The sequence below is a fragment of the Saccopteryx bilineata genome, chromosome X, assembly GCF_036850765.1.
Source record: "Saccopteryx bilineata isolate mSacBil1 chromosome X, mSacBil1_pri_phased_curated, whole genome shotgun sequence".
NCBI classification, from domain to species: domain Eukaryota; kingdom Metazoa; phylum Chordata; class Mammalia; order Chiroptera; family Emballonuridae; genus Saccopteryx; species Saccopteryx bilineata.
Window position 1 is genome coordinate 59585315 of NC_089502.1, and position 21458 is coordinate 59606772.

Below are 21458 nucleotides of genomic sequence, written 5' to 3' on the forward strand. Positions count from 1 at the left end.
TCTCTCTCTGTTCCTGTCTGTCTGTCCTTATCTATCTCTCTCTCTCTGACTCTCTATGTCTCTGTAAAAACAATAAAAATAAAAATAAATTAATTAATTAAAAGGTAACAAAACAAAACCTCCCTCTGTAGAGACCAATCTCAGTCCTTAAGAGCTGGTTAGTCACAATGCCACTCACTTAAGGCTTTGGGGGAGTCCTAGAAGCTTCTGGTGGCCAGGTATAAAGGAATAAAAGTGCTGTCTTTTTTTTAAGTGTTGGCATGATGTTTTTCCAAACCTGGATTTGAAGATTTCTAACTACTCTACCTTGTCCACCCTCACCCTTCACTTTTTAAGCATCATCATTTCAAGTGCAGGATGGTGAGAGCTATTGAGATAGGGTGCAGGTTATAAGGGGCTGTATCATCCATAAATAATTTTAAAATAATAGTAAAAATAAACAAACATCTGTCTGACTTTTATTATTACCAGGCATTGGAAATTCTGAATATTTCATATACTTCCCTCAAGAGACCTGATTGCTCCCATCACCTCCACCCACTACCACTCCCCCTATGACACTACCCTTTACCCAGGGATTTGAAGACCCTTGGGTGCAGGTTTGAACACCAGTAGATACACCAAGAATTCTTAACAAGCAGTTATTCTGATAAACTATGGTATGCTAATATGTTAATGAGGGAACATAAGACTTCCTGCCCTCTTCACCTCCAGCACGCATAGTAAGAACACACCCTTTATTACCAAGTAATGTCTGCCTTTTAAGAGGTCCCTTTAAGATGATCGCCCTTTTTCTGTTGTTTAATCCAGAGCCAGTATTTCCAGCTACATAGGAGAAAATTGCAAAAGCAAAGTGTCTGTTATGGACTGAATGTTTGTTTTCCCCCAAAATTCATGTTGAAAAAAGCCCCCTAATATAATGGTATTGAGAGATTGGGCCTCTGGGAGAGAGTTAAGTTATGAGAGTGGAGATCTCATGATGGGATTAGTGCCCTTATAAGAAGACATTCAAGAGAGACATTCTCTTTGTCTTTGCCATATGAGAAAGAGGCCAGTCTGTAAGCCAAGCAGAGAATTCTCACCAGGAACCAAATCAGACCTTAATCTGAGACTCTGCAGCTTCCAAACCTGTGGGAAATAAATGCTTGTTGTTTAAGTCATCCAGTCTATGGTATTTTGTTATGACAGCCTGAGCTAAGACAGTGTTCAAGTGGGAAGGTTAGAAGAGACTGCTTACTTCACCAATGCATAAGGCCAACCCTGTTCAGGAAACACTAATGGTTGGTGCATATTCTCCAAGTACTTGATGGGCTGGTGTCTCATACCCACATTTATGAGAAAAATGTCTAAAATTCTGTTTCAGGAATGAATGAATTATTCCTCCCCATACTGGTTGCTGGAGTTTTGCCAAGACCACTCTTTCATTCATTTTGGTGAGGTCATATAACATGCTTATTTTTAAAGTTGCAATTAGGATAAGTTCTACTGAGCCTTGAATAAACAAAGATTCTAGAGTGAATATTGTCAAATATCTGTGCCATAACATAGAAGTGTTCACTTCCATGTTCAAGGAAATGAAAGAAGAGAGCTCAAGGCTAAGTATTCAGGTGTATAACCTTTGCATGGAAAGTGCCACTCGGGGGAAAAAGATGGCAGCTGAATATGGCAGCTCTACTTTTTAAATTGAGGTATAACTTACATATCATAAAGTTCACAGATATTAGATATACAGCTAACCACATTTGTCTACAACTGTTTAACCACCACTAGATCCAGCACCTCAGGAGGGTCCCTCATACCTCTTCACAGCAGAGGCAGCCAGGATTCTGACAAAGTGACAAAGTTCCCTTCTCATGTTAGTGATTTTTAATTGGTGCATTTTACCCTAAAATTTGATAACATCACTAGAGTGGAATTTTATAGCTTTTAGACTGTTTCACTACTGGCATAGCTAGCACCTAGGTTTGTCCTGGGGTTGTAATAACTTGCATTTAAATCTCCCAGCAACTATGGTCTTTGTTGCAAGGCACCTGGCTTTTTGACGCATGTTGTCAGCCCATGCAGGTTCAACAAGACATACCCCCAGGTCTGGTACAACTGGAAAAAGAATGCCTTTAGTACAACAAAAAGGAAGGGAAGGCAGAATTGTACCTCCCTACACTAATGACCCAACTGAAGGGGTTGTGCTTTCTGTTTGTTTGTTTTGACTTTATTTTTATGGTAATTTTACTTACCTAATATAATACACTTTAATAGCAGTGCATAATTAACATAGTAAGGTTAACATGTGTATCAACAAACTTATTTTACAAGTTGAACATTCTTATCCTTGATCATTACTCATACCTGGAATTTACTGAGTATGTACTCAATAAATATTTGTTGGGACAACTTACAACTGGTATTTTTTTTGTTCTTTTGTTTTTGGTTTTTGTTTTTGGTGTGTGTGTGTGTGTGTGTGTGTGTGTGTGTGTGTGTTTGACAGAGACAGAGAGCAACAGAGAGCGGGACAGACAGATAGGAAGGGAGAGAGATGAGAAGCCTCAATTCTTTGTTGCGGCTCCTTTGTTGTTTGTTGATTGCTTTCTCATATGTGCCTTGACTGCGGGGCGGGGGTGGCGGGGGAGGAGGTCTATAGCAGAGCAAGTGAGCCCTTGCTCAAGCCAGTGATCTTGGGCTCAAGCCAGTGACTTTTGGGCTCAAGCTAGCAACCATAGGATCAAATCTATGCTCAAGCTGGTGACCCTGTGCTCAACCCGGTGAGCCCGCGCTCAAGCCTTGGGGTTTCAAACCTGGATCCTCTGCATCTCAGTCTGATGCTTTATCCACTGTGCCACTGCCTGGTCAGGCACAACTGGTTTTGAAATTAGTATCTGAAGTGTAAAGAAGTTACTAACTTGTACATACCACATTTTGTACTCTTTTGTTTTTCTCTCAGCTAATATATCTACCTCGCCTTATTTCCAAACTAAATCCTAGCTATCCATCAATGTGGAGCGCACGTTAGTAGTGGTTGTGTACCCCCACAGAAAAATCAATTAATAAAACTGTTTATTTTTCCCTTTCTATGTCTAAGGTACTGTATGGGGCACTGTGGAGAGAAAGAAATAAATACACATATATATGCCCTCTGGAGCTCTATCTCAGCCTCTGTAAATACTTCCCTGGATTGGAAATAACTTGTTCATTCAGAGCAAGGAATTCAATGCCTGACCCTGCCACTTATTGACTGAGTTCCTTTGGGCAAGTTACTTAATCTTTCTCTTCTCAGTTTTCTAATCTATAAATGGGGATTATAAAAAAAATAACTGCCTAATATTGTCAATATGAAGAAAAAATGAGTTAATACATGTAAAGAACTTATAGGATCCTGGATCATAATAAGCACTACTGAAGCACTTGTTTATTTTGTACCCCAGGGCTAAAGCAGGCCTGTTATCTCAAAACATGTCAAGAACTGAATTGTGTGGTTCAAGATACCACTTATTTGTAATACTCAGCATAGACTTATTGTAGAATACAATCATGTGTCACTTAATGAGGGGGATAAGTTCTGAGAAATGTGTTGCTAAGTGATTCCGTTGTTGTATAAACATGATAGAGTATACTTACGCAAAACTAGATGTTGTAGCCTACTACACATCTAGGCTTATAGTATAGCTTATTGGTACTAGGCTACTAACCTGTATAGCATGTTACTATATAAAACTATACAAGATTAAGTCAAGGACAAAAAAAATGATTCAATTAAGAGACACGGTAAATGCAAGATCATGAGGCCGCTGCTGATGTAAAATGAAATACTGTTTTACAGCAAACATTTTTTATAAGTAGAAAAAGTATATCCAAAAATAACAATTAAAATGTAGTATAGTAAATACATAAATCAGTAACATTTTCATTTATTATCATTATCAAGTATTATGTATTGTACATAAACATATTGCTGTACTTTAATATGACTGGTAGCTTAGTAGGCTTGTTTATACCAGCATCACCACAGATATGTGAGTAACATATTGTGTTATGATGTTACTAAGTAATAGGAATGCTTTAGCTCCATTATAATCTTATGGGATCACCATCGTATATGCAATTTGTTGTTGACCAAAATGTCCCTAGGCAGCGCATGACTGTATTTTACACACAACTACAGGTACATTTTCTGGGCTGGAGAATCAACCAGCATAAAATTATATTTTGAGCTTAGTCTCAAATCATACAGACTTAGGGATGTGATAAGAATCCAGGCTTCCTCGCTCACTAGCTGTTTGCCCTTGGAAAAGTTAGCCTCTTTGAGTCTCAGTACCTTCTTTGTAAATAGGCAAATAATACATACTTCATAAGCTTATTGTGAGGATTTATTAAGCTAGTACATTCGAAGTACTTGGCCCAGAGTCTGGTACATAGTAAGTGCTTGCTAAGCATTAGTTATTATTATTCTTGTTTTTGGCCCAAGGTTTCTATAAGAATTAAATGAGAATATAAAGGTAACATATTTAGTTTGGTGCCTGGCACATAGCAGGAATTTAATAAATGACCCTTCTTGTCCTTATTCCTTTTCTCTTTCAGCTCGGAAGATTTGGTAATTTTTATTTTGACCAATTGACTTGCATTCAAGGAAGTGGACAAAGCTGGTGCAGCCAGCCACCAAGTATCAGAATCTAAATGTTATTAAGACAAAGAGCTGTCATGCAATAACCCAACCATGCCATTATCAGTCTGTCATCCTTCCTGTTTCTCTAGGCAGCCTTTCCTGATGTCAACTCAACCAGTTAATCTCTCAGTCACTTGACATGTGGCTATATATACACACAAATATGTGTGCATGCATCCTGTACCACAAGTACTTACAGTTAAGTTTATCTGAGCACACTGCATGGTCTGTATGAAATGCTGAAACTATTTTCAAGTTTAGATCCTCACCATGCTAGGAACATGAAATAATTCCTTGGAAAATATTTCTCCACAATGAAGATAGGGACAGTGCTTTCTTGTACAATGCATTGTAGGTTTCCATGTGCTTTCACATATATTACACCATTTGATCATTAGGACAAACTTAGAGGTAGGTATGGCAGGCATAATTATTACTCTTAATTCAAAGAAGAAATCAAGCTTCAAAGAAGCTTGTTGGATTTATTTGCCACTTGCTTATTAGTGGTAAAAGAGGGTTTGGAATCAGGTTCTCTACTCTGACTTCAAGCACTCTCTGACATCTATTTATTTATTTATTTTGGAACTAGATATTGCATACTTAGAATTTAAAATATTGCAATAACCACTGAATGCTGCACCACATCACCGTTGTAATCAGTGTAGAGAATGGGACATTTTTATAAATAGAGAAGTAGAGATACCTACAATTACAACATTGCACTACAGAGATAGGGTGGAACTAGGCTGAAATTTTTATTCTGGCCTGTGATCTTTTATTCATATGATGGAATATTAAACTCAACTGCATCACTAATATTAGAAAAGTCTTTCTTTCTCTTCCTCTTTTTCCCTCCTTCCCTTCTCTCTCTTCCTCATTCCTTTCCACTTCTCTACTCTTTCTTTCTTGTTTTTTCACCTTTTCATTCCATCTATTCTTCTTTCCTTTCCCCATTTCTCCTTTACCTCTCTCTTCCTTTCTCTTTCTTTTATTTCTGTTCTCTCTCTCTCTCCTCTCTCTCTCTCTCTCCTTTCTTCCACCTTCCTATTTCTTCCTTCTTCCTTTCTTTTTCTATTTGGAAATGTGTTTATTTTCTAAATAATCCTCACCATTTTTGAGCTGATGAATCCAACGTTTCCTCAGTTCTTCTGTTGGGGAGAAGACATAGAGAGGCCCTTCATCATATACAACCTGGGACAATGGACACACAGACTTTAGCAGTTAGAATTCATAATAAAGGAAAGACCTTGAAGTAACTAATCTTAAGCTACAACTTTGTATATTCATAGTGGAAAACAAAGAAAAGAAGGGTCTTTAGTCAGCAGCTGGGCAAGAATCATGTGATTATCTGCAAAATCCTTAAGCAATTCATATCCAGAGATATAAGACTTAGAAGCTTATTGAATTCTAGGTTCTCTTGACTTGTGTTTCAATTTGTGTGTAAACTTAGTTCATAATGTTTCCCTCAGCCAGTGGTAAAGACAGGAAAACAAAGGGCTTATTAAGATCCTATTAAACTTTGAGTTTGTATAGAAGAGAATTGATGATTTATATAGCTTAAGTCTTGGTTAGTACATATAGATTCTTCACTTGGATAGTATGGAGCCAAATTTTAATGCATGACTAATTTCCCCTTACTGTCTAGTGGCCTCCCTTTGCCAATATTAGCCAAAGTAAACCAAACATGGAGCCAAAAATCTACTTCAAAAAGAGTAAAGTATATATTAAGCACTATTATCCAATCAAACTATCATTATTTTTTAACACCTCACAAGTACAAGTCACCATACTAGTTGTTGTAGAGGTGTATAAAACATATTAGATAATTCAAAAACTTAATAGACCTTACATATTATAAAGTCAAATGTAAATTAATTTTTGAATTATCTGCTGGTTAGCTTTTCCCATGAGCCCAACCAGACAACTTCATCTTATTAAAACACAATGATAACAAAACTATGTCTAAAACATGCTTCCTTTACAGTTTTTGTAAACTTTGATATAGTCAAGAACATGAACAAAATCCTTTTACATTTTTTTTGTTTGTTAGTCTTGCTGTGCTCATAAATCCATGACAGAAAGCCCCCTCCCCTGAGACTTTCCACTTCCTTTTCTGGCTTTCACTGTTTCAGAGGCTGCTATATTCATGACACGTGGCCTACAGAGTTCTCAGGACATAAGCAAGCAAATTGAAAATTAAATCTCTTATTCTCCTTTATGGTTTACAATGCATCTACAAAGCATACGTCTATGTGGCCCTTCAGTCATCCCAGACTAGAATAGAATTTAGGGTTCTGTATAAGTCTAATAAGCCTTCCCCATATCAAACTTCTTAATACTCTTCCCTTCCCCTTTTCTGACTTTTTACCCCACATGACCACCATTGTACAGATAGGCAGAATCAGAAGGAAGAGAAATGCTCACTCGACAGAGCATCTTTCTCAATGCAGTTATCATATACAAGGTATACCATAATAGAATTAATGCCATTATGGAGTCTTTTGAGGTATAAAGACTAAAAGAAACTATGTTAGATTAGGAAAATAGAAAAGCAAACACTCTTGAATTATATAAGTCTCATTTCTCAGTCCAGCCTCCTTGTCTACCTCAACTTTTGTTTCCTGGGACTTAGTATCCTTCCCTTTGCACCACATCCCATCCTTAATGATTATATCAATATTACAGGTCCCTTTGAGAGTTGCTGAGAGACAATACCTCACCTGGAAGGGATAAGGGAACCTTTCAATGATTGAGATCTGCTCCATTTCACTAGACTCTTCACCCCTTCTCTGCAATGAAAGAATAAAAAATCATGGTGGTTATTGGTTGATGCATTGCTTTCCCTGGATTTCTTTTGGTACTGTGAGGTTTTTGCAGTAGCTCCATAAGGCTCTCCTGCACAGACAGTACAAATACTTAGTGACTGCTTCCTATAACCCAGGAAGAACATATATCCATAGGATCCAGCACATACTTATTAAAACAAACAAACAAACTCAAGAATCTCCTTAGCTGGATAGTTTGGTTAGTTAAAGCATTGTTCTGCTATGCAAAAGTTGTAGGTTGGATCCCTGGGCAGGATACATAAAAGAACAGATCAATGTTTCTGTCTCTCACTCTCCTTTCTTTTCTCTCTAAAATCAATAAATAAATTAAAACAAATGAAACAAAAAACTTAGGAATTCCCAAATAATTGAGGAAAGGGAGTTTACTCAATAAATGGTACTGAGACATATATATATATATATATATATATATATATATATATATATATATATATATGAAAAAAGAGAAATGAATGAGAAACAACCAACAGACTATATAATCCTGTGGCAGGCAAGGCTTTTCTAATATAATGGTAAAAGTTAGAACCATTAAGAAAAAGGTGAAGTAATTTGATGACATAGACTTTCACAGCCTGTATGGTAAAAACACCATAAACAAAATTCACAGATAAATAAAAATCTGAAAAATAATTTCAATATATATATATATAATGGTTAAATAATTAATATGCTTAATATATCAAGACCTCTTTAAAAAGTACTAGTGACAATGTAAATATTTTAATAGAAATGGGAAAAAACAAATACAATTCTCAAATGGAATGATATAAATGAACTGTAGACATATAATCATTCAGCCTTATGAGTAATAAAAATCGCAAAATAAGGCAGCAATGAAATACCATTTTTCTTGGCTGCCAAATTAACAAACATTTAAAATATCTGGTATTGAAACAAATGTAGAAAAATAGATATTCTCATCCATAGATTGTAGGAGTATATGAAATTCAAATTCCACTTCAAAAAAACAAAATAGAATTTAAAAAATTTAAAAACCAAATTGCACAGATTTCATAAAGAGAAGACAAAATTTTACTTCTAAAAAATTATTACAAGAAAAAGAACAATAAAAGTACATAAATATGTATGCAAGAATGTTCCTTTAACATGGTTTATAATATCAAGTAGTTGGAAACAGCTTAAATGTACAGGCATAGGGAATTGGTTAAACAGATTATAATACAGTATATCCATGATAAAAAAATACTATGCAGTCATGAAATTTACGTTATTAAAGAGTATCTGTTGCCACAGAGAAAAGTTTTCATATATTATTAAATTGAAATGTAAGTTGCAAAGCAATATGTGAAGTATAATTCTATATTTTAAATATATACTAGTGTGTGTGTATGTGTTGCTAGTGGAGAAAAACATACAGAAACCTGTTAATAGTTGTTATAGCTGGATGATGGAATTATGCATGACTTTATCCTTTTTTGTGCTTTTTTATATTTTCAAGAGTTCCTATAATAAATATTCATTACTCTTGTAATCAGAAAAAAATTTATATTTAAAAAATTAATTCAGTAGGCGGTATGCCCAGGAGAAGCTAGAGAAGACTAAGAGAGCTATTTTAAAAAAAATTTCTTGTGATTCAGAGATCTAGGATTCTGGCTTTCAGACAAACTCAAGGTTGTAAGGCTGATCCTGGTAACTTAGGGAGTAAAATCAACCATCTTGATCAGTCTGAAAATTTGACCTGGCCTGTGATGGTGCAGTGGATAGAACCTTGACCTGGAACGCTGAGGTCACCAGCTCAAAGTCCTGGGCTTGCCTGGTCAAGGCACACACAACAAGAAATCAATGAACAACTAAAAGGGAAGCAGCTATGAGTCAATTCTTCTCACTCCCCCAACCCTCTCGCTACTCTCTCTGTAAAATCAATAAATTTCTAAAAAATCCTTTAAAAAAAGAACATTTGATATGATGCCATCTTGAAATCCACGTTACAAATTTTTCAGGGTAAGTGAGTTCTACATCCGGGGAAAGATGCTGACACTCGGTATAAGCAATATAGGACAGAGTAAAGAATGTTACAGAGAAGCTTTGTGTGTGTGTGTGTTCCACATTGCGAAGCATCACTCGTCTATTTACAGAGAATTGAAGAGTTCCAGGTTTCCTAACCACTCCTCCCAGCCATGCCTTATCAATGGTCTCTTCTTACCGGAATCTGTCTTTCAGGGGGAGGATTTTTTTCAGGAACCACTGTTTCAACGCAGGTTATCTTCTCCACATCTATTGAACCCTTCTTACTGCCTCTTCTCTGAGAAAGAGAATAAGGAAGAAAATAGAGAAAGATTAAGAGTGGTTAAGAAACCGGATGATTAGATTTTGTTATCTAATCATTCAATACAGTGAGGTGACACCCACATTCTATTATCAGGACTTGCCATTTTGAAAAAAAAAAAACAACTTCCAGATCTATTCATCTAAGCCTTCTTTGACTACCCAATACAGGGGAAATGCTTCAGAAGAGTGGAAGGCTGCGTGTCTTTATCATAAAATATAAGGAAACAATTTACAAGTCCTGGATTTTATTTTCGACAATCATTTCATGAGAGCTCACTGATGTCAAGGTCCTATAGTAACATTTCCCCAATGGCTTCTTAGCACCTTTGAATTTTTGGTCCCACATAGGTATAGCTAATTCTAGGCTAAGTTTGAAATGTACGTAAGTCCCTTCATGTTTCTCCTCCAACCAAAAAGCCTCCACCTCCTCCCCCAAAAAGAACTAAGGCCAAGTCCATAATACTCAGGTTTCACAGCAGAGAAACTTACCCCACGTTCAAAATCATACTCATAGTAAGAAAGTTTGTGCACGGTCAAGAGAAAGAGGCGCTTCTTGAAGTTTAAAGGTGATGTTTTCTTTTTCTGCTGAGATCGCTTCAGAAAGATGCTCTCCAGTATGACTGCAGCCATAGCTTTGTCTTTCTGGAACGCACTTGTGTGCTGTTGACAATGAAAGTTCTTGACAACCCAGCACATTAATCCTCATCCCTCCTGGATCCCCCTCAACTTAGCCACCTAGTTTCAAATGGAACAGAGACATGCAAAGCTAACAAAGGACCTTCTTCCTACCTTGACACAATTATTCCACAGCCCCCATATCTGTCAGTTTTCAGGTATAATGGATGCCCATTGAATTAGGAGGATTGCTTCTGCATTGTAAGCCCATATAAACTGAGTTTTTGTATAAGGCCGTGGAATGCTTAGGATGTCAAATGACATGTACCTGTGTGCTTGGTAATTTCTAGAGACAAATTCATACCAACCACCCTTTTATGATAAGTACAGAATCTGTGAATAGCAAAAGTCTCTGTGCAGCTGTTGACTGATATCCCCAAAAGAGATGATGCAGGTGCCAGAACTCCACTGAGGCAGATATTGGACTTTCAGTTCCCAGTTTCCAAGATGGTGAATGTAACTTTTCAAACATTGTCCCACTGGGGTCTGTAACCGAGGGGTTTAATAAGGATATGGAGGCTGCACCTGCAGTTATGGACGAATACTAACTGCCGCTCAACCGATTTTGCCCATCACCCACTGGCTGAGCTACAAATGATAGAATCTTTGTTCTAAAATTTAAAAAGTAACAAATTTTGGAGAGGAAGTTGTTTTTGTTTTTTGACTTTCCCCACCTTTTTTGCTTAGATTAGTTCTTAAAGGGCATCATGCAAAAATGATGCAATCATCTTACTCTTATGGATACTATCTCTGATTATTTATAAAAAGTAACTTGTTTAGTTTCTCCAAACTTATGATACCCCAGAAAGATTTAGTTTAAGTAACTGTAATTAATACAGAAAGTTACAAGAAATCATTTTTTAAAAAAATTAACAACAAACAACACTTCAAGTAAGTTATTCACTTAAAGTTTATATATGATCTTATATTATGAATTTCCAACCTTCATTAGAAAGATAAAGTGAAAATATAAATACTGTCACAAAAAAACAGAATACTAAATACTGAAAAAATCACTATTTCCCTTCAATTTTTGTTAGTAGTACGTTTTTTCCCTGGGAAGATTTGATTTTTAAACTAAACTACTGCTGCTTTTGGTGGCACCAGAGAAGGAGAATAAATCAAGTCAGCAGGGTTTTTTTTTTTTACTTCTGAAGCACAGATTTTTGTTCACACCAGGGAAGCAGGGAGCGGTTTATATTGAAGTCTGAGGCTATCAACACTTATATTGCTCTTTTCTGTTGGGGAGAAGGGTCTATTATCATACTGGGGAGACAAAGATAGGTTATAAAAACACCAGGGGTGTAGAACCAATGAGAGTTCTTTCTAACACTCAGATTCAGCTCAAACATCAAAGAAATTTCTTTTAACATTAAAATTATTCATTTACACAGGAGTAGTGGTAAGCAACTAATAATACTCCATTCTCACTCTCAGGAGCTGCCAACTCATCAAGATGCCTATAACAATATTGTATTCATTTCCACGGTGAATTCCAATTCAGTACCTCTTCACAAAGACTCAAATTACACAAGACAAAATAAAATCCTGAAGAAACTGAATATCATAGTAAATTGGATCTGAAGCTTCCCAACAAACCACATCCAGTTATGCTCCTTTTCTTTTTTTTTTTTTCCTGAGTAAATTACATCCAACATTTTACCTTTAGTTTTGCTGAATACACTCTTGGTGGATATACTCCCTCCTCAAGCCCAACATTTACTTCATTCAGCCTTGGTCTCTGTTATTTTTTTTTCTGAAGTGAGAAGCAGGGGGTGGCAGACAGACAGACTCCCGCGTGTGCCCGACCAGAATCCACCCGGCATGCCCACCAGGGGCGATGCTCTGTCCATCTGAGCCATTACAACCGGAGTCATTCCAGCGCCTGAGGTGGAGGCCATGGAGCCATCCTCAGTGCTCGGGCCAACTTTGCTCCCTTGGAGCCTTGGCTGCAGGAGGGGAAGAGAGAGATAGAGAGGAAGGAGAGGGGGAAGGGGGAAGAAGCAGATGGGTGCTTCTCCTGTGTGCCCTGGACGGGAATCAAATGTGAGACTTCCACACACCAGGCCAATGCTCTACCACTGAGCCAACTAGCCAGGGCCAGTTGGCTGCTATTCTTGTTTCCTATAAGACAGGTCCTTCTGGAAACTGCCTTGGCTCTTTTTCATTTTTAGAACAAATTCAATTTGTACAACAGGGAGCCTTCCTCTCTTTCAAGTGTCTGTATTGAGGTAGGGTTAGTGTTTGTCTAAATATGAGGAAGTAAGCCTCTCACTAGCCATTGTCTCTGAGAGCAAGGGGTGAAACGGCCTCTAGTCTAGATCATTAAGCTGGAGGATTCCCAAGGTATCTATGGTCTGGTCACCCTTTCTTTGACTGCTCTTCTATTTCCTTGTGATTCTGTCTGGAACCACAGCCTGAAAATGTGCTAGTTTTTCCTTAGTCACCACTGGTCCATCCAGCAATAATGTGGAAGGAGAGTTATCAATCTCTCTGTCTTCCTGAAGGTTGGTACATAATGGACAATGTGTGAGAGAGTACTTGCAGCTTCTTTGAGTATATATCATAGCAGGTCCTAATTTTTTTCTAACAATTTTAGAAGCCTACAGAATTGATTTTACCACATAAGGTGCACTGTGAAGGCTGACCCTACACCTCACTCAGGGAGTGGAAATGAAAGTGACATGAATGTTACACACACACACACACACACACACACACACACACTGTTCTTAATATAGGGAAAGAGGAGGAGAAAAAATAATAGAAAGACAAAGAGCTCTTCATTTAAAATATAGAATTCCAGGCCCTGGCCAGTTGGCTCAGTGGTAGAGCGTCGGCCTGGCGTGCAGAAGTCCCGGGTTCAATTCCCGGCCAGGGCACACAGGAGAAGCACCCATCTGCTTCTCCACCCCTCCCCCTCTCCTTCCTCTCTGTCTCTCTCTTCCCCTCCCGCAGCCGAGGCTCCATTGGAGCAAAGTTGGCCCGGGCGCTGGGGATGGCTCCTTGGTCTCTGCCCCAGGCGCTAGAGTGGCTCTGGTCGCAACAGAGTGACGCCCCCTGGTGGGCAGAGTGTCGCCCCCTGGTGGGCGTGCCGGGTGGATCCCAGTCGGGTGCATGCGGGAGTCTGTCTGACTGTCTCTCCCCATTTCCACCTTCAGAAAAAAAAAAAAATATATATATATATATATAATTCCAGCATTATAATGTTCTCTTTATTAAACTACAAATACAGAGATTTTCATGCAGCCCTCTTTTGCATCCTCCTAGCTCCCCATGGAGCAGAATTCAGAAAGAGGATGTTTGTTAGTAACATCCTCTAATAAATAATATATATATTACTTGCAGAATCAGTACTTGGCTCCTATCTTTACTCATGCTAAGACAAAACACTATTGAGGACAACACTTGAGCAAAATTCAGAAAACTTCATAGCCTGCCTATGATTGGGAGATGACATTTAGAAATAACTAGTCAGCCACCGTTCAAATAACTACTTAGCCAGAATATCCAAGAAGTAGTGCTTTCTCGTTATTTCTTCTCTAAAACGTTACTTGATTGCTCAGCAAGATTCTGGCCATTCCTTTTTCTTCCCATGGAAATGGAAGAGAACTCCAGTTTTAGTGCAGTCTACCTGTCAGGCATTTTACATGTGTTATTTTATTTATTCCTCACAACAAGTAGAAGAGGAAAATGAAATTTATGGAGATGTGCTTGCCCAACCTTATCCATCTGGACTTGCTGTTTCTGTGGTACCTTATAGCCTCCCAGAGGGATTTTTTTTTTTTTTGCCTTCAATGAGGTGTGATGCCATCTACCTCAGTATCCTGTCATTTCCCATGGCTATCATCAGACAGCAGTTGTACAGAACCCTCTTCATCTTCCGGGCACATTTGGCAAAAGAGGAAATGATGGTTAAGTACCGGGAATAAAAGGATTGTGGAGCACTTTCCTTTGCAACAATATTCCTCCAGACTGGAAAAGATGATTTGTCCTTGTTAACTGTCAACTGTACTTTTTCCGACATGAGGGTGGGAGGAGGTAGAAGTGGACAAAGGAGGAAATCCTGTCAGGTTTTCTTACATTTTTTTCTTTAAATCTTCCACAAGGATATTCTAACTGCTAAAGTCACTTGCTGTTTCCTTTTCAGGATTTTTTATTGTTGATGGAATAAAAGCTCAGGGGTTAGGTGGAATGCCCACTTTTTTGTCCCTTGCGTTGTTACTGTTTACTGTGAATGTAATACTGATTCAATGAACTTTCTTTTACATTATGAAATATTGAAAACAGACAAAAGTACAGAGAATAACATTATACTCATGTACTCACCACTGAGCTCTACAGAATCCTAACATTGTGCCATAATCGCTTCCAGAGGTGGGCAAAAGGACGGAAATGGGAATGAAAAGAGACTTTGCTTGGAGTAATACAAGTGTGAAGACAATGTTTTGCTGAGTTGTACACTTGAAACTTGTATGGTTAGGAAAACCAATGTCACCCTAATAAATTCAATTAAAAAATTTGATACTATCTATCCATAGAAAATCCTTCTTGTGCCCTTCTCCACAAACAGTCTGCTTCCTCCTTAGAGGTTATCAGTATCTTGACTTTGATGTTTGTTATTTCTAAGTGTAATAGCATTTTAATAATATTATTATATAGGTAAATAGTTATAAAAGATATTTAGTATTGGTTTACATGCTCTACATTTTTTATAACAGAGAGAGACAGACAGACAGACCAGAAGAGAGAAAGACTCATCAATTCTTTGTCGTGACACCTTAGTTGTTCATTGATTGCTTTCTCATATGTGCCTAGACGGGGGGGGGGGTGATACAGTAGAGCTAGTGACCAAGCCAGCGACCTTGGGTTCAAGCCAGCAACCCCACACTCAAGCCAGTGACCCTGTGCTCAAGCCAGCAACCCCGTGCTCGAGCCTGTGCTCAAGCTGGTGACCTCAGGGTTTTGAAGCTGGGTCCTCTGCATTCCAGTCTGATGCTCTATCCACTGCACCACTGCCTGGTCAGGCTGTTCTACATTTTTATATAAGTGGTATATATTCTTCAACAACTTGTTTTTTTTCTCAGTCTAATGTTTTAACATTTATATATTTGGTAGCTCAAGTTAACACATATTTACATTTATATTTTATTGAATTCATTGGGATGGTATTGGTTTATAAAACCATACAGTTTTCAAGTGTACAACTCAACAAAACACCATCTATACACTGCACTCAAGTCACCAATTTTCCTCCTTTGCCCACTTCTACCTCCTCCCACCCTCATTTCCCGCTGGCTATCACCATACTGTTGTCTGTGTCTACATGTTATATATATATTTTTCTTAATCTCTTCACCTTTTTTCACCCATTTTAATTGACTTTTTATGGGGCTGCATGCTAACTACAGTAATTCTCATCTGCTGTAGTCATTTTCAAGAAGTCTTGGGGCTCTGTTTCTTCTTTAACATTTCACATGAATATTTTCCATTTTCTTCTGTGGTTTTGGGAAGTTTTGGGTCTCTGGGATTCATCATTTCTTCTGATTCTGGCCAAGTGATGATTAAAGGAAAGCCAATCCAAAATTTACACTCAACATCAGACTGAGAGTAACTGCAGAGGTGTCCACCTGCACTAAAGACTTATGTGCCTTTTGGCTTCCTCCCACTCCAGTGTTTGTTTTCCCCAATTTAAACATTTTAATTTATATTTCTTTTCATATAAAAATAGCATATGTTCATTATAGAAAATATTTAAATTACAGGAATATTAAAAAGAAAACAACAAGTATAACCTTACTATCCAGATGCCAGATGCTTTTTTTTTTTGCTAGAGAGAGAGAGAGAGAGGAAGAGAAAGGGAGAGAGATGAGAAGCATCAACCTGTTGTTGTGGCACATTAGTTATTCATTGATTGCTTCTCCTACGTGCTTGAGTTGGGGGCTCCAGCTGAGCCAGTGACCCCTGTCTCAAGCCTGTAACCCTGGGCTTCAACCCAGAGACCTTGCACTTCAAGCTAGAGACCTTTGGGCTCAAGCCAGCGACCATGGGATCATGTCAATGATTCCACGCTCAAACCAGCGACTCCATGCTCAAGCTGGTGAACCCACATTCAAGCCAGCAACCTCGGGGTTTTAAATCTAGGACCTCAGCATCCCAGGTTGATGCTATTTTCACTGCACCACCACTGGTCAGGCCCAGAAGCATTATTATTTGGGCATATTATCTTCCTTTTTTTTCTGTGCATTTTTTAAACATTTTAGATCATATCGCAATACTATTTGTAATTTGCTTATTTTTTTCTTTTAACAATTTTTATTTATTGATTTTAGAGAGAGAGAGGAAGGGGGAGGGAGAGAGAGAGAGACATCAATTTGTTGTTCCACTTATTTATGCATTCATTGGTTGATTCTTCTATGTGTCCTGACTGGGAATCAAGCTCATAATTTTGTGGTATAGGGACAATGCTCTAACCAACTGAGCTACCCAGCCAGGGCCAGTTATTTCTCTTAACATTACTTATCTATCCATCCATCAATTCATCCATCTACCCATCCATTCAACATACGTTTCCTCAAAAATGTCTAAAGTTATTGTTTAACATTACTCATGATTATTTTCCCATGATATTAGGATCTCTATATAGGCACCGTTTACCAACTTAAGTGTATGAGCATTTTGTATTTTGAAGCATATTGACAAAATAGTTTCCAGAAAAACTGTATTAATTTCCATTCCCATTAGCAGCTTTTTTTTTAATTTATTTTTTAACAGAGACAGAGAGAGAGTCAGAGAGAGGGATAGACAGGGACAGACAGACAGACAGGAATGGAGAGATGAGAAGCATCAATCATTAGTTTTTCGTTGTGCTTTGCGACACCTTAGTTGTCCATTGATTACTCTCTCATATGTGCCTTGACCACCGGCCTTCAGCAGACCGAGTGACCCCTTGCTCGAGCCAGCGACCTTGGGTCCAAGCCGGTGAGCTTTTGCTCAAACCAGATGAGCCCTCTCTCAAGCTGGCGATCTCGGGGTCTCGAACCTGGGTCCTTCCACATCCCAGTCCGACGCTCTATACATTGCGCCACCGCCTGGTCAGGCCCCATTAGCAGCTTTTAAGAGCCTGTTTCCCCCCCTACTTTTACCTGTTTTCTGTTCCATTTCTAATCATTTTTACTGTTTTCATTGTAGACTAATCTGTTTTCTTATTGAGCCAATTATCTTGAAATCCATTATATTCCAACCTTCAACTTGTCTAAAATTTAACTTCTCTTGTCTCCCTAGAATTTTCTTTTAGGGATGAGTTAATGAACTATAGTTCATTTCTTTTTCAGGGAGGCAAGGCAGTGAAATGAGCTACTCCTTGAGGTTCAGATGACCAAAATTAACCCTAAGGGCATCTGATGATGGCTCTCAGGGGGTGAGATGGAAAGCCTGAGATTGAGGCTTGCGTTTCCAATGTTCTCTGAACACCCTCAGTCAGTGCACATGAACCTCCATAGAAACTGAAAGCCACACGTGGCCCATTTGTTTCAAGGTCCTCAGAGGAGTTCTCTCTCTCCGTCCCCTGATGGCTTCTTTTGCATAACCAAGCAGCTTTGGAATGAATTAGGTCAAGGTCTGTCTCTAATTTCTTATTGAGCAAGGCCTCACTGAAAATTCTCTAGCTCCCTTATTCCCAGGAGTTAGCAATCAGATCTTGGCATCTTTGGGTGATAAACAGAAGATATCTATGGACTCTGGAAGAAAACCGAATTGGTTTTCAGAAGCCATATCTTCTCCTTATAGCTAAGTCACTTCCTGGTATAGATCTAGTTCACTGAAAAGGAACTCTCTGTAGGAAATTTGCTCTAATGGAAATAGTAAATCATAGTGATGACAATTTAAAATTGTGCCAAGACCCTAGAAATGAATGGAAAGTTGTATTAGTTCTCACCAGAAGGATTCTAAACGAACACATCGCTAGATATAAGCAACAGGAACCTGACTTTAACACAAGCAGAAAACTTAAATAGTCTGAATATAAAAGGGGTTAGAATAAAGCAGATAGGGCTAAAGAATGCTGTTTCCATAAAATTCTTTAGGCTCCAAAGTATTTGCATTTTATGGCTTATGCGGACGGTAACATTGATTTATCAAATAACTTAAGCTCCAAAAAGGCAGTGGCACCCTTAGTTCAGAGGCTTCACAGGCAAAATGAGGAAAGGAGCAGAACTAGCACATAACTAACAGCACAGAGGACAGCCCCTGAGCTGATAGACCCCTGCCTCTGGGCTTTGCTGTTGTCCTGACTCTGGAAATGCACAGCACGTGATAAGGATTTGGAACCTGGAGAGCTGAGTGGCCTGGAAACTAGAACAGGATTTTTTTTTTGTAGGTCCAGCAGCACATCCAAGGATTTCTTAGTCAGGGCCAGCAATCCTTTTTATTCTAAATGCCACACCGTTTGCTCTAGGCAGGTCCTCTGGGAACACTGACATGTTTCAGGCAGAATGAAAATACTAGCAAACACTGAGATATTAGCACTTACTATTGCCAGACTCTGTTTTAACTACTGTACATATTTTAACACACTTACTGATCCCAACAATCCTATGGGCAAGGTATGAGAAAAGTAAGGGGAAAGGAAAAAGGAAAAAGAGCAGGGGAAGAAAAAAGCAAGAACAGCAATTCAACACTTATTTATTAATCACTGACTCTCTTCCAGGGGATGTGGTAATGAAACATAAAGGAGGGAATAAAGAGGGGATACGAGTAGAGAAAGGAGGAAGAGGGGAGAAGGAGGGTGGAGATTAGAAGGAGAGAAGAAAGGACAGGATAACTGATGAAGACAAAAGAGAGCTGTGCACATGGCAGGCAATGGTAATAGAAAAAACCTCAGGGGTTGGTCACACACTCAAGGCTGAGGCTGAGGCTGCTTTATTCTGTCCCAGTCTCTTACCCACTATTACCACAAGATTGGCGTACACTATCCTTCTAACAAGCCAGCTCTGATCCTCGCACCATTGGCCCGATGCACCTTGAGGCAGGTAACTTAAACCTTGAGGTAGCTGGTGTTTTTCCCCAACTACAAAGGTGAACGGCCTATTGTGGCATGGGAGTTTTTACTGTTTCCTCAGACAATCTACCTCTTAGAATTTTTTCTTCTAAGGGCCTCAGTGACACAAGTACACCTTTTGGGTCTTCAGGCAATATTTGACCAAAGGGTTTATTTTTATCCTACTGCCACCGACAATATTACTTTGCAGCCAAGTTTTGCACAGGTGCCCCTTTACAACATTTGCTACCTGTTTAGATGGTCACCTCATGTCACTTTGTACTTCCTGCTCCCCCACCAGCCTCCTCAGAAATGACCCTTCCAGCCTATTCTGGTCATTGGAAGGGACTGCCAGGGCCTTGTGCCCATGACACTCCCCCCTCAGGCAGTTTCTCCCATCAACTAACTCTATAGAACCAGATATGTTCTCTCTCTGGCCTTCAGGGGTCCCACAAAAGGTACTTGTTGTTACTACCCAGCCCCTGCCATGCCCCGGACCCACCTCGGTCCTGACTTAATGCAGGTAGCTTCCCAGATGCATTGAGATGCCAGGATTTCGAAGGTGCAACTCGATCTCAGAAGACACTGGTCCTGGAGACATATTCTTACAGTCCAGAGAGGAAGGACAGTCTGAGCAAACCCCACCCTTTCACAGCCACTTAGTTCCCTTTTTTTGTTTCCTGACTTAAACCAATGCCTTTTTTTTTCTTCTTCTTAGCAGCATGGTATCTGGTTCTCTGCTGCTGCCCGTATTCACCACCCCCCAGCTGTCTCCGCCCTTCATTTGCTTGGGACCTCGGACACTTCTATCTTCAGTCCCCTCTGAAACTCTTCTCAACATTACTGGGACTCTAGATGGGGCTGAGTTGAGCCAACAAGTTGTCAGGCCTACCTTCTCAAGGTAAAGGAACAACATACCTAAAGGACTGTAGGGATGGTCAGCAGAGGGAGTGGAAACTTACAGAAAAGAGGAAAATGCAGATCCACGAAGATAAAACAAAGGGACTAAAGGGGAAGAGTGCCTCTAAGAGTCTCATGTCCTCCCAGACAGAGGAGACTTGGGTCACACAGTTAAACTTAATAGTGAAGAAGTGAGGGTGCTCACGAAGGGACCCCAACATACAGAGCTTGACAAAAGGAGAGACAAGACTTCCCCCTGCTGAGTCATTTTCTAAGAAAGCATTTTTTTCTACAGATAAAAATGTCCAAATGTAAGCCAAAGACTTGTGACCTTCCCCATTTTCTGTGGATGTTGGTTTTCTCCTTTAAACACTTCGCTTCAGGGATTAATTCCTAATTTACACCTTTCTCATTAGTCCTATTAAGCGATAAAACAGATTAGGTGTGTTACCTGAAGCCTGAATGTATCTTCAGCAACCTCCTATCCTATGTTCTAGCAGCAGTCTTCTCCTAGGAATCTCCTAGGAAATTCAGCCAGTACTGGCTGCAGACTGGGATGACGGCAGGGTCCCTGGTGACTGATCTGCTTGCCCACCTTGACACATCAGGTGCTGCCAAGTTTACTTACCCCAATGCTGTATCCTAACATAAAAGCAGATCACAGATCCCATTAGAAGTCAATCAGAGAACCTTTATGGCAACAGGAGCTAAAAAGAATTGTAGGATAGTACAGTGAGTAATATCTCATCTCTGCATAAGATAGATGGATGAAATGTTGTGTGATCTTCCCATTTTATTGACAAATTATACCCTTTCAACTAGTTACCCCCAAACAGTTGCTCTGGTTGCCTGCCTGAGAGTTGGTGACAGATATTTGTCTTTACCCCCTTTTTTTTCAGTCAGATTCTACTTGTTGTGATATGTCCTGTCCCTTGTTAAGGTGCATCTTGGGGTGAGGACTTGGACTGAGAGGCATACAATAGGGGGTCTGGACAAGGGAGAGCAGGATAAGTGAAAGGGGAAAGCAAACCTAGGTGCTTCTTTACCATCTATC

The 21458-nt window shown here is 39.2% G+C and overlaps 1 protein-coding gene across 1 annotated transcript in view; it reads right to left on the bottom strand.

Annotated features, from left to right (window-relative positions):
• BTK (Bruton tyrosine kinase) overlaps nt 1-20131 on the bottom strand; it is a 34372-nt gene extending 14241 nt beyond the window's left edge. The window contains exons 1-5 of the mRNA XM_066248870.1: nt 20007-20131; nt 10282-10452; nt 9668-9766; nt 7378-7446; nt 5767-5848 (exon numbers count right to left, since the gene is read on the bottom strand). Of these exons, the coding sequence (XP_066104967.1) occupies nt 5767-5848; nt 7378-7446; nt 9668-9766; nt 10282-10422 (391 nt within the window). The 5' untranslated portion in view covers nt 10423-10452; nt 20007-20131. The remainder of the gene's footprint in view (nt 1-5766; nt 5849-7377; nt 7447-9667; nt 9767-10281; nt 10453-20006) is intronic.
• Nucleotides 20132-21458: the final 1327 nt, after the last annotated feature.